A 16,711-nucleotide genomic window follows, 5' to 3' on the forward strand; every position below is an offset into this window, starting at 1 on the left:
AAAGGGAGGGGATGGAGGAAGGAAACAAGGAAGGAAAGAAAAGAAGGGAATGGATGGAATGAAGGAAAAAAAGGGTGAGTGGAAGGAAGGAAGGCAGGGAAGGAAGGAAGGAAGGAAGGAAGGAAGGAAGGAAGGAAGGAAGGAAGGAAAAAAGGAAGGAAGGAAGAAAATGGAGAGAGGGAATGGAGAAAGGAAGGAAGGAAGGAAGGAAGGGGAGGGAGTTAATAAAGAATGGAGGGGATGGAGAAAGGAAGGATGGAGGGAAGGAAGGAAAGGAGGGGAGGGAGGAACGAAGGAAGGGAGAGGAGGAAGGAAGGAAGGAAGGAAGTTAAGAAAGAATGGAGGAAGGAAGGAAAAGAAGGAAGGAAGGAAAGAAGGAAGGAAGGAAGAAAGGGAGAGGAGGAATGGAGGAAGGAAAGAAGCAAGGAAGGAAGAAGGAAAGGAGGAGAGGGAGTTAAAGCAGAGCTCCACCCAAAAGGAGAAGTTCCACTTTAAGGACTGCTCCCCTGCTACCCATTAAGGAAGGAAGGAAGGGAGGGAATGGAGGAAGGAAGAGTGGGAAGGAAGGAAGGAAGCGTAAGAAAATGGAGAGAGAGAATAGAGGAAGGGAGGAAGGAAGAAAGGAAGGAAAGGAGGGGAGGGAGTTAGGAAAGAATGGAGAGGAAGGAAGGAAAAGAAGGAAAGGAAGGAAGGAAGGAAGGAAGGAAGGAAGGAAGGAAGGAAGGAAGGAAAGAAAGGAGGGGAGGGAGTTAAGAAAGGATGGAAGGGATGGAGGATGGAAGAAAAGTAGGAAGGAAGGAAGGAAGGAAGGAAGGAAGGAAGAAGATAGAGGAAGAAAAAGGAGGGAGGAAAGGAAGGAAAGGAGGGAATGGATGAAGGAAGGAACTGTAGGATGGAAGGAAAGAAGGGGATGGATGAAGGGATGAAGGAAAAAAGGAAGGAAGAAAATGAAGAAAGGAAGGAAGGAAGGAAGGGGAGGGAGTTAATAAAGAATGGAGGGGAAGGGAAGGATGGAAGGAAGGAAGGAAAGGAGGGGAGGGAGGAACAAAGGAAGGGAGAGGAGGAAGGAATGAAGGAAGGGAGAGGAGGAAGGAAGGAAGGAAGGGAAAGGAAAGGAAGGGAGGGAGTTAAGAAAGAATGGAGGGGATGGAGGAAGGAAGGAAGGAAGGAAGGAAGGAAGGAAGGAAGGAAGGAAGGAAGGAAGGAAGGAAGGAAACTGTAGGATGGAAGGAAGGAAGGGGATGGATGAAGGAAGGAAGGAAAAGAGGAAAGAAGAAAATGGAGAAAGGAAGGAAGGAAGAAAGGAAGGAAGGGGAGGGAGTTAATAAAGAATGGAGGGGAAGGAAAGGAAGGAAAGGAAGGAAGGAAGGAAGGAAGGAAAGGAGGGGAGGGAGGGAGGAATGAAGGAAGGGAGAGGAGGAAGGAAAGAAGGAAGGAAGGAAGGAAGGAAGGAAAGGAAAGGAAAGGAAGGGAGGAAAGGAAGGGAGGGAGTTAAGAAAGAATGGAGGGGATGGAGGAAGGAAGGAAAAGAAGGAAGGAAGGAAGGAAGGAAGGAAGGAAGGAAGGGAGAGGAGGAATGGAGGAAGAAAGGAAGCAAGGAAGGAAAGGAAGGGAGGCAGTTAAGAAAGAATGGAGGGGATGGAGGAAGGAAGGAAAAGAAGGAAGGAAGGAAGGGAGAGGAGGAATGGAGGAAGGAAGGAAGCAAGGAGGAAAGGAGGGGAGGGAGTTAAAGCGGAGCTCCACCCAAAAGGAGAAGTTCCAATTTAAGGACTGCTCCCCTGCTACCCATTAAGGATTGGCACCTTTTGGGGGGGGGGGGATTTGACAGGTACTCACTCCCACTTCTGGTCCGATCGCCTAGGCGTAGGTGTTCTCCCTCCCTGTAGCCTTTTGGGACACGCGACAGGTCCCAGAAGACTACAGGACCATTCAGAAAGCGCAGCGCTACTCGCGCATGCGCAGTGGGTACCTGGCTGTGAAGCCACAAGCTATCACTGCAGAGTGCCCACAATGAAGATGCCGACCTTCTGGAATACAGGACAGCCGGTGAAATGGGCCGAGGGACAGGTAAGTGGCTGTTTTGGAAAAGTCAGCAGCTACAGTTTTTGTAGCAGCTGGCTTTTATTTTTTGACAGGGTGAGTGGAACTCCGCTTTAAGAAAGGATGGAGGGGATGAAAGGAAGGAAGGAATGGAGGAAGGGAATGAAGGAAGGAAAGGAGGAAGGATGGAGGGAAGGAAGGAAAGGAGGGGAGGGAGGAACGAAGGAAGGGAGAGGAGGAAGGAAGGAAGGAAGGAAGTTAAGAAAAAATGGAGGAAGGAAGGAAAAGAAGGAAGGAAGGAAGGAAAGAATGAAGGAAGGAAGAAAGGGAGAGGAGGAATGGAGGAAGGAAAGAAGCAAGGAAGGAAGAAGGAAAGGAGGAGAGGGAGTTAAAGCAGAGCTCCACCCAAAAGGAGAAGTTCCACTTTAAGGACTGCTCCCCTGCTACCCATTAAGGAAGGAAGGGAGGGAATGGAGGAAGGAAGAGTGGGAAGGAAGGAAGGAAGCGTAAGAAAAGGGAGAGAGAGAATAGAGGAAGGGAGGAAGTAAGAAAGGAAGGAAAGGAGGGGAGGGAGTTAGGAAAGAATGGAGAGGAAGGAAGGAAAAGAAGGAAGGAAGGAAGGAAGGAAGGAAGGAAGGAAGGAAGGAAGGAAGGAAGGAAGGAAGGAAAGGAAAGGAGGGGAGGGAGTTAAGAAAGGATGGAAGGGATGGAGGATGGAAGAAAAGTAGGAAGAAAGAAGGGAAGGAAGGAAGGAAGGAAGGAAGGAAGGAAGAAGATAGAGGAAGAAAAAGGAGGGAGGAAAGGAAGGAAAGGAGGGAATGGATGAAGGAAGGAACTGTAGGATGGAAGGAAGGAAGGGGATGGATGAAGGGATGAAGGAAAAAAGGAAGGAAGAAAATGAAGAAAGGAAGGAAGGAAGGAAGGGGAGGGAGTTAATAAAGAATGGAGGGGAAGGGAAGGAAAGGAAGGCTGGACGGAAGGAAGGAAGGAAAGGAGGGGAGGGAGGAACGAAGGAAGGGAGAGGAGGAAGGAATGAAGGAAGGGAGAGGAGGAAGAAAGGAAGGAAGGAAGGGAAAGGAAAGGAAAGGAAGGGTGGGAGTTAAGAAAGAATGGAGGGGATGGAGGAAGGAAGGAAAAGAAGGAAGGAAGGAAGGAAGGGAGGGAACTGTAGGATGGAAGGAAGGAAGGAAGGGGATGGATGAAGGAAGGAAGGAAAAGAGGAAAGAAGAAAATGGAGAAAGGAAGGAAGGAAGAAAGGAAGGAAGGGGAGGGAGTTAATAAAGAATGGAGGGGAAGGAAAGGAAGGAAGGAAGGAAGGAAGGAAGGAAGGAAGGAAGGAAAGGAGGGGAGGGAGGAATGAAGGAAGGGAGAGGGTGGGTACCTGGCTGTGAAGCCACAAGCTATCACTGCAGAGTGCCCACAATGAAGATGCCGACCTTCTGGAATACAGGACAGCCGGTGAAATGGGCCGAGGGACAGGTAAGTGGCTGTTTTGGAAAAGTCAGCAGCTACAGTTTTTGTAGCAGCTGGCTTTTATTTTTTGACAGGGTGAGTGGAACTCCGCTTTAAGAAAGGATGGAGGGGATGAAAGGAAGGAAGGAATGGAGGAAGGGAATGAAGGAAGGAAAGGAGGAAGGATGGAGGGAAGGAAGGAAAGGAGGGGAGGGAGGAACGAAGGAAGGGAGAGGAGGAAGGAAGGAAGGAAGTTAAGAAAAAATGGAGGAAGGAAGGAAAAGAAGGAAGGAAGGAAGGAAGGAAAGAATGAAGGAAGGAAGAAAGGGAGAGGAGGAATGGAGGAAGGAAAGAAGCAAGGAAGGAAGAAGGAAAGGAGGAGAGGGAGTTAAAGCAGAGCTCCACCCAAAAGGAGAAGTTCCACTTTAAGGACTGCTCCCCTGCTACCCATTAAGGAAGGAACGAAGGAAGGGAGAGGAGGAAGGAAGGAAGGAAGGAAGTTAAGAAAGAATGGAGGAAGGAAGGAAAAGAAGGAAGGAAGGAAAGAAGGAAGGAAGGAAGAAAGGGAGAGGAGGAATGGAGGAAGGAAAGAAGCAAGGAAGGAAGAAGGAAAGGAGGAGAGGGAGTTAAAGCAGAGCTCCACCCAAAAGGAGAAGTTCCACTTTAAGGACTGCTCCCCTGCTACCCATTAAGGAAGGAAGGAAGGGAGGGAATGGAGGAAGGAAGAGTGGGAAGGAAGGAAGGAAGCGTAAGAAAATGGAGAGAGAGAATAGAGGAAGGGAGGAAGGAAGAAAGGAAGGAAAGGAGGGGAGGGAGTTAGGAAAGAATGGAGAGGAAGGAAGGAAAAGAAGGAAGGAAGGAAGGAAGGAAGGAAGGAAGGAAGGAAGGAAGGAAAGAAAGGAGGGGAGGGAGTTAAGAAAGGATGGAAGGGATGGAGGATGGAAGAAAAGTAGGAAGGAAGGAAGGAAGAAGATAGAGGAAGAAAAAGGAGGGAGGAAAGGAGGGAATGGATGAAGGAAGGAACTGAAGGATGGAAGGAAGGAAGGGGATGGATGAAGGGATGAAGGAAAAAAGGAAGGAAGAAAATGAAGAAAGGAAGGAAGGAAGGAAGGGGAGGGAGTTAATAAAGAATGGAGGGGAAGGGAAGGATGGAAGGAAGGAAGGAAAGGAGGGGAGGGAGGAACAAAGGAAGGGAGAGGAGGAAGGAACAAAGGAAGGGAGAGAAGGAAGGGAGAGGAGGAAGGAAGGAAGGAAGGAAGGAAGGAAGGAAGGGAAAGGAAAGGAAAGGAAGGGAGGGAGTTAAGAAAGAATGGAGGGGATGGAGGAAGGAAGGAAAAGAAGGAAGGAAGGAAGGAAGGAAGGAAGGAAGGAAGGAAGGAAGGAAAGGAGGGAACTGTAGGATGGAAGGAAGGAAGGGGATGGATGAAGGAAGGAAGGAAAAGAGGAAAGAAGAAAATGGAGAAAGGAAGGAAGGAAGAAAGGAAGGAAGGGGAGGGAGTTAATAAAGAATGGAGGGGAAGGAAAGGAAGGAAAGGAAGGAAGGAAGGAAGGAAGGAAGGAAAGGAGGGGAGGGAGGGAGGAATGAAGGAAGGGAGAGGAGGAAGGAAAGAAGGAAGGAAGGAAGGAAGGAAGGAAGGAAGGAAGGAAGGAAGGAAAGGAAAGGAAAGGAAAGGAAGGGAGGAAAGGAAGGGAGGGAGTTAAGAAAGAATGGAGGGGATGGAGGAAGGAAGGAAAAGAAGGAAGGAAGGAAGGAAGGAAGGGAGAGGAGGAATGGAGGAAGAAAGGAAGCAAGGAAGGAAAGGAAGGGAGGCAGTTAAGAAAGAATGGAGGGGATGGAGGAAGGAAGGAAAAGAAGGAAGGAAGGAAGGGAGAGGAGGAATGGAGGAAGGAAGGAAGCAAGGAGGAAAGGAGGGGAGGGAGTTAAAGCGGAGCTCCACCCAAAAGGAGAAGTTCCACTTTAAGGACTGCTCCCCTGCTACCCATTAAGGATTGGCACCTTTTGGGGGGGGGCGGATTTGACAGGTACTCACTCCCACTTCTGGTCCGATCGCCTAGGCGTAGGTGTTCTCCCTCCCTGTAGCCTTTTGGGACACGCGACAGGTCCCAGAAGACTACAGGACCATTCAGAAAGTGCAGCGCTACTCGCGCATGCGCAGTGGGTACCTGGCTGTGAAGCCACAAGCTATCACTGCAGAGTGCCCACAATGAAGATGCCGACCTTCTGGAATACAGGACAGCCGGTGAAATGGGCCGAGGGACAGGTAAGTGGCTGTTTTGGAAAAGTCAGCAGCTACAGTTTTTGTAGCAGCTGGCTTTTATTTTTTGACAGGGTGAGTGGAACTCCGCTTTAAGAAAGGATGGAGGGGATGAAAGGAAGGAAGGAATGGAGGAAGGGAATGAAGGAAGGAAAGGAGGAAGGATGGAGGGAAGGAAGGAAAGGAGGGGAGGGAGGAACGAAGGAAGGGAGAGGAGGAAGGAAGGAAGTTAAGAAAAAATGGAGGAAGGAAGGAAAAGAAGGAAGGAAGGAAGGAAAGAATGAAGGAAGGAAGAAAGGGAGAGGAGGAATGGAGGAAGGAAAGAAGCAAGGAAGGAAGAAGGAAAGGAGGAGAGGGAGTTAAAGCAGAGCTCCACCCAAAAGGAGAAGTTCCACTTTAAGGACTGCTCCCCTGCTACCCATTAAGGAAGGAAGGGAGGGAATGGAGGAAGGAAGAGTGGGAAGGAAGGAAGGAAGCGTAAGAAAAGGGAGAGAGAGAATAGAGGAAGGGAGGAAGGAAGAAAGGAAGGAAAGGAGGGGAGGGAGTTAGGAAAGAATGGAGAGGAAGGAAGGAAAAGAAGGAAGGAAGGAAGGAAGGAAGGAAGGAAGGAAGGAAGGAAGGAAGGAAGGAAGGAAGGAAGGAAAGGAGGGGAGGGAGTTAAGAAAGGATGGAAGGGATGGAGGATGGAAGAAAAGTAGGAAGAAAGAAGGGAAGGAAGGAAGGAAGGAAGGAAGGAAGGAAGAAGATAGAGGAAGAAAAAGGAGGGTGGAAAGGAAGGAAAGGAGGGAATGGATGAAGGAAGGAACTGTAGGATGGAAGGAAGGAAGGGGATGGATGAAGGGATGAAGGAAAAAAGGAAGGAAGAAAATGAAGAAAGGAAGGAAGGAAGGAAAGGAGGGGAGGGAGGAACGAAGGAAGGGAGAGGAGGAAGGAATGAAGGAAGGGAGAGGAGGAAGAAAGGAAGGAAGGAAGGGAAAGGAAAGGAAGGGTGGGAGTTAAGAAAGAATGGAGGGGATGGAGGAAGGAAGGAAAAGAAGGAAGGAAGGAAGGAAGGGAGGGAACTGTAGGATGGAAGGAAGGAAGGAAGGGGATGGATGAAGGAAGGAAGGAAAAGAGGAAAGAAGAAAATGGAGAAAGGAAGGAAGGAAGAAAGGAAGGAAGGGGAGGGAGTTAATAAAGAATGGAGGGGAAGGAAAGGAAGGAAGGAAGGAAGGAAGGAAGGAAGGAAGGAAGGAAGGAAAGGAGGGGAGGGAGGGAGGAATGAAGGAAGGGAGAGGGTGGGTACCTGGCTGTGAAGCCACAAGCTATCACTGCAGAGTGCCCACAATGAAGATGCCGACCTTCTGGAATACAGGACAGCCGGTGAAATGGGCCGAGGGACAGGTAAGTGGCTGTTTTGGAAAAGTCAGCAGCTACAGTTTTTGTAGCAGCTGGCTTTTATTTTTTGACAGGGTGAGTGGAACTCCGCTTTAAGAAAGGATGGAGGGGATGAAAGGAAGGAAGGAATGGAGGAAGGGAATGGAGGAAGGGAAGGAGGAAGGAAGGGAATGAAGGAAGGAAAGGAGGGGAGGGAGGAAAGGAAAGGAAAGAAAAGAAGTGGGAATCGATAAAGGAAGGAAGGTTCCAACCTGCAAAGCTGATCTGGCAACTGTTTGGCAATAGTTACATTCATGCCTCAGAGAATTCAAGCTGTTAGAAAAGCCAGAGGTGATGCAACAAGAACTAGTGGTGTACTGTAGTGTTTTTTAATGATTCCATATTTTTTTCCTCTGCTTGATCTGCAAAAACAGTTACAACTGACTACAGTTTTCTTTCTTTTGTATGTGTTTCTTATAGCCAGAGGATTGGAATGTTAAATGAAAATGGTTTTGAGGCATGTCTGTGAATAGTTTTGTTTCTACACAATTAAACATTTTCCAAGAGTGGTGATTCCATATTTTTTGCTAAGGGTAGTATGTTATCTCAACCACACAGTTCAGAGCTTTCTGCTCCCAATCTACAATCCACCCAATCTACTCTCCTGTACTGATTTATCTCTGTTACCGGTAGTACCCTTATACATTCCAAAAATCAGGGGCACACAGATTATCGCATTGCAAACTATATACATACAGTTTACCTTACAAATTCAAATATGTTTAGAAAATATATTAGGAATCCCACATACGGTCTGTTTCCCATAACAAACATGGCTGACGGTGGCATCACGCTCACAGACGGACATGTGACACGTTTGAGCCGCTGAAACCACGCCTTGTGAGGGTTCCCTGTTCTCATGCGCATGCGTCCGGGTCAGGCTCGAAATTTGAATTTGCGGGACGGAAGTAACGGTGGCTGTGAATAGGACAGACGCGGATTCGGTATATTTGGTGTTTATTTCATGTCTTAGTCTGTATATCTGCATTGTTCTTCTAGTTCGTATTGTGTGTGCGAGCTTTGTCCCTTCTTGTAGAAACGGGGAGATAAATGGAATAGAATAGCCAACCCCATTCCATGTACTGGAATCTTCCACACGCAGGGCCCCTACCAAGTGTGATTTCACTGCCGGGAGTGTTATTGAAGGCTGGCACCGGTTATTAAAGGAGAAGTGCGTGATTGGACCTGATAAGAACCACGATCCCCCTCTCACCCTGTAATCTGTCTGATGTGCAGTCAGATCTATGCTGCCCACAAATCGGTGCGAGACGTCTTCTTCAGCTTGACGCATGCCCCCTGCAGCCTCAGGTTCGAATTGATTTTGGCCTCTCCTATCAACATTCAGTTTGCCAGAAATCAATTCCAGTCAATGGGGTGCCAAGCTCAGGAGGAAGCAGGGGCGGACTGACAACTCATGGGGCCCCCGGGCAATAGGGGATCATGGGGCCCCTGTGTCCTTGCCCAAACTCAAAAAAGCCTATGAAAAAGGTACCAGGGGCATCTAATGGGGCCCCTTACTGACCCAGGGCCCTCAGGCAGTGCCTGAATTTCCAAATGGTCAGTCCGCCCCTGGGAGGAGGTCTTGGCACTTCTGTTTCTATGGAAACACAATCACTGGCATAAAACTGCTTCTGCATCACAAGGTGACGATTTTATTCTCAAACAACTTAGAGAGGACAAGAAGGGAACATCTTTGTTTTTTTTGTCTAGTCCTGTACTTATCTTTAAAGTGATTGTAAAGACTCACAGGTTTTTTAGCTTCACGTGTTCTATACATGAAGATAAAAAAAAGTCTGTGTGCAGCTCCTTCTAATACTTACCTTAGCCCCGTTGTGATTCAGCAATGGGCATGAGAGCCTCGGCTTTCCGGGGACACTCTTTCCTCTTTGGCTGAAAAAGCAGCAGGAGTCATTGTCAATCACAGCCTGTGCACTAATAAGGAGAGAGAGGGGGCGAGGCTCTGTGTGTGTAAATGGACATACAGAGCAGCAGCTTTGGAGCGAGCCTGCTTGGGTGCCCCTATAGCAAGCTGCTTGCTCTGGGGGGCACTCGGCAGGAGGGAGGGGCAAGCAGCGCCGACAGGGGACCCAAGACGAGGAGGATCAGGGCTGCTCTGTGCAAAACCACTGCATGGAGCAGATAAATATGACATTTATTATTTAAAGAGAAAATTGTCTTTAACACCTTCCTGTCCGGCCTATAGCAGATTGACGGCCAGGTTGGACACTCGCCGGTGTGACTGGGCGTCATATGACGTCCTGTCAAAACGAGCCGCTCACATGGCTGCGGGGCAGCGCAATCTGTCACCGGCTGTGTCCACGGGACACAGCCGATAACATATCACTACACCAGCCCATTGCCAGTGTCATGTGACTGCTGTGACCAATCACATGTCAATTGTATACAATGTATGGCTTCCTGTCATGCCATCCATTGTATACAATTATGTTAGCTGGGACTGGTCAAGGCAGTCACATGATACAGACAGAGCCAATCACAGCCCATCTGTATCATGTGATCAGCATTGCCTAATCACAGCTAATCACAACAAAAGACTGAATGAATTAGTTTCATTCAGAAACAATGATTGCAAATATCAATGAAATACATTGGTATTTGCAATCATAATGTGTAAAAAAAAAAAATCATGATCACTTGCCCAGAGTAGTTCAGTGTTACTATGGTAACATTGTATTGCTTTGGTCACAGTGTGCTTAAAAAAAAATAGTAAAAAAAAAATATATATATAATGGAAACATTTGGAAAAAAAAATACAAATTAAATTATAATTAATATTTTCACCAAAGAAATGTAACAGAATACATTTTAACCTAAATTTATGAAAAAATGTTATCTATTTGCAAAAGTTTATAACAGAAACAAAGAAAAGTGCGTTTTTTTTTTTTTCTTCAAAAGTCTCAGGTTTTTTTTTGTTTAGCAAAAAATAAAAAACTCACTGGTGATTAAATACCACCAAAAGAAAGCTCTACTTGTGTGGGAAAAAAATGATAAAAATGTCATATGGGTACAGTGTTGCATGACCACGCAATTATTCAAAGTGCAACAGTGCTGAAAGCTGAAAATTGGCCTGGGCAGGAAGGGGGTGTAAGTGTCCGGTATTGAAGTGGTTAATATCACTTTCAGTGGTTGTGAAGGTAAAAGTCTTGTTACATTAAAGTGACATTAAAGCTTTGTTTTGTTTTTTTTTAAATAACAAACATCTCGTACTTACCTCTTCTGGGCAGTGATTTTGCACAGATCGGATCCGATCCTCTTCTATTCGGGTTCCTGCTAGCGCTCCTGGCTCCCCTCGAGCAGTGCTCTCAGGGCACTGCTGCATGCTCATCCTGAGCTGCTGCTCTATGTGTCCATAAGGTACATAGTACCGTGGTCCGGTGCCCCCCCCCATTACTTGACAGTAGCAGGAGCCAAGGGGTCTCTGCCAATTAGGAGGAAGAGTCCCCTGACAGTAGAGGCTGTCGAGAACATCGCTGGATTAGATTGTGTTAAGGTAAGGATTGCGGGGAGCTGGGAGCGCTGCACACAGAAGGTTTGTTTACCTACATGCATAGAATGCATGAAGGTAAAAAACCTTGAGCCTTTAAAACCACTTTAATGCATTCTCTGCAAGGTAGAAAACCTTTTAATATTTGCTCCCCCCACAGCCCCCCCTAAATACTCACCTGAGACCAATCTTGATCCAGCGCTGTGTACAGCAGTTCTTCTCTCCTCTCCCTGTTCTCATGGGCTTGGCAGAGAGCAGCGAGAGCCTTTGGTGGGGCGAGCCAGACAATGTGCCTGAATAGATGCAAACTGACCAGCTCAGGGCTGAGCACACACACATTCCCCCATAGGAAGCTGCTTCCTATGTGGACACTCGGTGGGGGGGGTGGGAGCCAGGAGTGTCAGCAGAAGATCTCAGAAGAGGAGGTTTGCCTGTTTAAAATCATTGCACAGAGCACATAAATATGACATGTTTTAGGGGCATGTCTCCTAAAGGGAAGGTCTGCTGGTCGTCCTCTTTCACTTTTGACACTTTTCTTTTTTTTTCTTTTTTTTTTTTTTTTTTGCAAAGCTGGTACCTAGTTTCTTCAGGTACCAACTCCCCCTCCTGGGTCAGGGTGTCTAACATGCGGCCCAACACAAAATTGGAAACTTATTTTAAAATGTTGTTTTTATTTTGGGGAGTTTGTAAAAATGAGCGTACAATTAGCGAACACATGCAGCCAAAGAAAAATTTGATGGTCTCTTTACTGGACTTTTATAAGTCCCTTATTCATGTCGTTTTTGGCAGCACTTTTATTTGTGAGCAACTATTTTCAAGGATGAAGCACACAAAGGGGAAAATTAGAACTATACCAAAATATCTGATGAGCACCTTGAGAATTGTTACTACATCCATCGAACCAGATATTGATGTGTTAGTTTATCAAAAACTGTCAAATATAGCACTAGTATTATGCTGCCCTCTTTTACTTTTATAATAAAAAATATTACAAAAATGTAAATGTCTCCTATTACCTTCCAGGATGGCACACCTGAGAGATGAGGGGCTCCTCCCTACAATAGATTTACAGCTGTTATAAGTCCTCTCCCTCCCCCTTGCCCTCCAGTATTGATCGTGTTTCTCCCTACATCGGAACGTATGTTGTTTTTTGTGACCAGAAGAACGGGGAGGGCCAGATGGTACCCCTGTGAGGCAGGCATAGGGAGGCCGGGGAGGGCTGAACTAACATGCAGGCTTGTTCCTTCTCACAGGTCACCCCCACTTGTCACCAGCGTTCCAGTTACAGGGGAGTGCAAAAATGCTGCCCAGCTGCTGTCTCCTTTTTCCCCCACATGGTCTTCAGTACCCATCGGCTTGCAGAGGAACAGGAAGACGAGGTTTGCACTCCAAGCCCCACTCTGGCTCCACAGGAACTTCTGGCCGCATGAGTGGAAGTGGTGTTGGTGTTCCTCTTCTCTCTTTCAGAATCCCCGAGTGGAACCCAGGAGGCCCCTGATAGACTGCCTTATGTACCCGCGGGCTCTAGCTCCTCTAGGAAATGTGGCTATTGTGGGGGGAAGATAGCTAGGTCCAATCCTAAACCATTTTGCTATAAATGCATTAAAGTGGAGTTCTACCCAAAAGAGTTCCGCTTTAATGCTTTGTCCCCCGCTCCTCATTAAGGATTGGTACCTGTGGGGAGTGGGAACTCGAATTTGACATGTACCCGCTCCCACTTCCACTGCAATCGCCTAAGCGATCGAAAGCAGAAGTTGTCCTCCCTTCCTCCCTGTAGTCTTCTGGGACACGTGACAGGTCCCAGAAGACTACGGGGCCATTCACAAAGCGTAGCGCTTCTCGCGCATGCGTATTGGGCACCCGGCTGTGAAGCCGCAAGCTGTCACAGCCAGTTGCACACACTAAAGATGCCGGCGCCAGGCAGAGAAGACGACCGGTGGTGAGGACACTGCTGTACCAAAGGACAGGTAAGTGGCTGTATTTTAAAAGTCAGGAGCTACAGTTTTTGTAGCTGCTGACTTTCTTTTTTTTTTTTATTCAGATGGAACTCCGCTTTAAGAAGCTGGCAGGGAAAGAGGCTTCAGGCTTGAAAGGTTTCCTAGCATCCATGCAAGCCGAGGTAAGTATTGTGGGAGAGAGGTAGAGAAACAGGCACTGAGAGGTTTTTTGTTTGTTTTTTTTACACTAATGCATGGATTGCATTAAGGGCAAATATGCTTTGACTTTAGAACCACTTTAAAAATATATAGGCTTTTTACGCAAGAAAAAAGGAAAGCAGCATTTCTTTTATGTTATGTGAGTGGAAGCATGTAACAAATATAAAGTAGGTGTTATCCCAATTTGGCTGCAAGTGTGGAAAAACACTTGAAACGCACGTTTGTGGAACACACATATTATTGCTGCCTCCTCTTCACTTTTCCATGGCATAACGCAAATGGTGACCAGTAGTATTTAGGGCTCCATTAGCCAACACCGATCTCTTAGGGTTCATGTAGAATGGTCCAGCCTGATGACTGTCATGTATAATTATGAATGATCCGTTTCATTTTTATTGCAGTCTGATCATGATTTGACAAATATGTTCCTGGTTGCAGCAGTCTTTGCTTGTTATCAGCATTTTCAGTATTGTCTGTAAACATGACTATATTTTCTAATATATATTTATAACTGTTTTCTACAGCTTGAATACATGCAGCTTTCAGAGAATGGATTTGACAGACGTTTCGTCAAGTTCCACGCTCCAAACTGTGAAGGAACGGATGAGGGAAAAAATCAATGGGACTTTAAAGACTGCAAAACTTCAAACATCTCTTGCTGCAAAAATTAAGTCAAAAAACTTCAGTAAGTTTTCAAAACACACTGACAAATTTGGCAATAGATTTTCAATTTGCTCATTTAATGATCAACCATTTTCGCAATTCTTTACCCTGTATCATGTACATTACATCAGTCCCTGCTTCAGAAGGAACTTATAGCCTAATGGGCCCCATCACAATCTGATGTACATACACTAAGGTCAGTTTGGTATCAAGTCAGTCAGTCTATTGCTTTAGTTTTGGACTGTGTTAAAGGATAGGTTCGCCTTTGGGAAAATGTTACATGTGCCGCCCGTAATTAGTGTTTTTTTTTTTTTAATGATCCCACTCCTGCAGCCACTGCCCACTCTGCTGCCTCTGACAGCAAGTTGGAGATCTTCTCCCCTGCTAGCTGTCACGATTTAACAAAAAAAAAAAAAAAAACATATAGGATTCTACTCACCTGTCCATATCATTCATTCACAGAGTCCTTTGACTAGGAAACTACAAGTATTTGTGGTTCTCGGGTAGTTCTTTGTGGTAGTTCTTTGTTTCTTCCTGTCAGTGTGTATCTGCCTGCCTGTATGAGGTACGAGCATACAGATACACTGACAAATCTGTAGGAGTCCTGCATGGCCCCCATGATCTGCTGATCGCGGGTGCAATGCTTTACAGGTGAACTTATCCTTTTAAGAAACTGGAGCACCTGCCGGAAATCCATCATGGGGAAACTTGATAAAAATGTCTCAGGTGCCAATTATTAGCTATAAACTCTGGTTATCAGTATAAGCAGTAAGGGACTTCTAAAATATGTTGTGCATTATAAAGGGTTTGTAGTGATGCCCTACAGTGTGCAGATCAGAGAACCCAACCCCCCCAATGGGGTCCTTAGTCACACTTATGCTCTTTCCCAGAAGCACTCTTACCATGTCCTTTGCTCATAGAAATGAACACCAGTGCATTTTTTTGAAAGTAGCACCAATTCAGAGATTTGGATCTGTTGTACCTAGAGGGTTTTGGATCAAAATCTAAACAGTGCACGAAAGGCAGATTGGTTACATAGCTTTTAATGTCTTCATTCTGTAAACAATTCTGTACAACAATAATTGGCTCAAGCAGTGAAGCTGCTTAGAAATAAAAAAGGAGCAACCAAGCGCATTCTGCTTACTGTTAAGGTAGGTTTATTGTTTGTTTTTTGTGTTTTTTTTTCGCATCTGACCAGGTATACTTAAAAGGAACTATTTTTATTTGTTTTCTCTTGTAAAAAGGAGTGGCAGGTCTCTTTAACCTCCCTGGCAGTATTCCCGAGTAGCTCGGGGTAAAGTTTCAGTACCACAATTGGTAACCCCGACCTACACTCGTGATTACCATGCGGCGCTACTCCGCGATCCCTCGATCACTTACCTTGTCCTGCGCTCCCGCGATGTCCCTCCTGCAGTGTCCTCGGCAATGTAATCTGGCGGATGCCGACACGTCATCTGGGTTCCGTCCCCTGCGAGCGTCGGGACATACGGTGGACGGAACGGCGGGAAATTTGAAAATGACAAAAAGTGACATTCACTAAAATCACATAGTAAAACATTACTGTATCCAACCATTTCACATACATTTTGTTCCACATTTTGTGAGTGCTTTGTCCTGTGCCCTGCCTGCATTTTTACTGTTCTCTCTGCCTGTTAACTGAGAAACGTCCATGGTATCCAAAAAGCTTCCCTTTAGGTCAAAAGCGGTTTTAGACCAGCTAAAGAACAGCGATAGTAAATTAGAACCACTTGCAGAATTGAGTGATAATGATTTGTGGGGAAATTCGTCGTCAGACACTGAAAACGATTTTGCGACTTTGCTCAGTGATGTGCGAACTTGGCGGTATATTTCAAATTTCAGTGTTTTTGGTTTGATTGTATTATTGAATTAAATTTATTATTATTATATTATTATTTTTTATGATTATTTATTAATTGATAATTTCGTGTTTCAAGGTTTATCCTACCCGGGATGTTTACTAGACTCTTGTTTGGACAGATTTCAGTGAGTTATTCCTAAGAATTACAGACCTACAATAAAAAAAAACAAAAATACATTTCCATGCAAAAAAATTTACCGCTTTGAGAACAGAAATATGGACATAATCAGACCGCTAGGGAGGTTAAAGCTTGTGTTCCACCCATACTAAACTTGTTAGCGCTTCTCCACTGCTCCTTGCATGCAGTATATTTTTTAAGTGCAGTGCAAGGCAATCCACTGCCTTGCACTGCACAGCTGGCATTTGAACTTACTGAAATGTCTCTGGCATTTCAATAAAGTTTATATAAAAACAAAGGGAACAGTGCAATGCGCTGAGATCAGCAATCCCACCGGACTGCAGCGGAGGCTGTAAATTAGCCCTCAGTGAGTTCATGCAACCCCTACCTGTTTGGCATACTGCCAAAATAATTGACAGAAGGGATAATGTGAGAGTAGAGCTCATTTTAATATATAGAAAAAATGTAGATAAGGAACAACAACAATAAAAACCCATCAATCAAAAGTGCAAGTCCCATATAAGTGTGCTCACCTGACATGAGTATATTTGGCTTTAATGTATCTTGCAGCTTTCAAGTCCTCGGATGTGGTGGCTGCATTTGTTTTAATTTTTCAGGCTAAGAACGTTTCAATTAAGTACAGAAAATACCTGTAAATTACCAATCCTATCAATTGCCATGTAATGGAGAAGAGCATGTTTGAATCCAATTTGTGTGACAGCTATGGCTCCCTCTGTAGATACCATGGAGAAGTGGGTGTAGCTATAAAGAGTCAGGAATTATGTTATTTGTGGAGTAGAAAAAAGCCTGAAAAAAATGCAGCCTTCATACCCAGCAAATAGTAAGCTGTAAATTATATACTGATGTACAGTATGAGTGTGTGTATATGTGTACAGTATTGGTCAAAAGTTTACAGCACCCCAGTTTTTTCCAGTCTATAATGAAATGTAAGCTCTTCAAGTCCAGTGAATAATCTGAAATTGTACAAAGGTAGGCAGTAAACTGCCAGAAGTGAAAAAAAGTTAACAAAAACTGAAAAATATTGTACATTTCAGAGTTATCCAAAAGGCCTTTTTCAGGGAAGAAGTAATGAGTTCACAACTCACAGTTGTTGTGCAGCGATGTAAGTAAATAAGGCCTTGGAAGTTTATGCTAACAATTCCTACAGGTGTCCCAACTTTTGCTGATTACTTACAAGCTCACTGTGTGTATAAAAGCAATGTTGAA

At 45.5% G+C, this 16,711-nt stretch overlaps 1 protein-coding gene across 1 annotated transcript in view; it reads left to right on the forward strand.

Annotated features, from left to right (window-relative positions):
* Positions 1–13,354: 13,354 nt before the first annotated feature.
* SGO2 (shugoshin 2) overlaps positions 13,355–16,711 on the forward strand; it is a 49,098-nt gene continuing 45,741 nt past the window's right edge. The window contains exon 1 of the mRNA XM_089671589.1: positions 13,355–13,509. Coding sequence (XP_089527715.1) covers positions 13,374–13,509 — 136 coding nt within the window. The 5' untranslated portion in view covers positions 13,355–13,373. The remainder of the gene's footprint in view (positions 13,510–16,711) is intronic.

Source organism: Staurois parvus, unplaced genomic scaffold (genome assembly GCF_062004578.1).
Source record: "Staurois parvus isolate SC_StPar_1 unplaced genomic scaffold, SC_StPar_1.0 ptg000011l, whole genome shotgun sequence".
In the NCBI taxonomy this organism is placed as follows: domain Eukaryota; kingdom Metazoa; phylum Chordata; class Amphibia; order Anura; family Ranidae; genus Staurois; species Staurois parvus.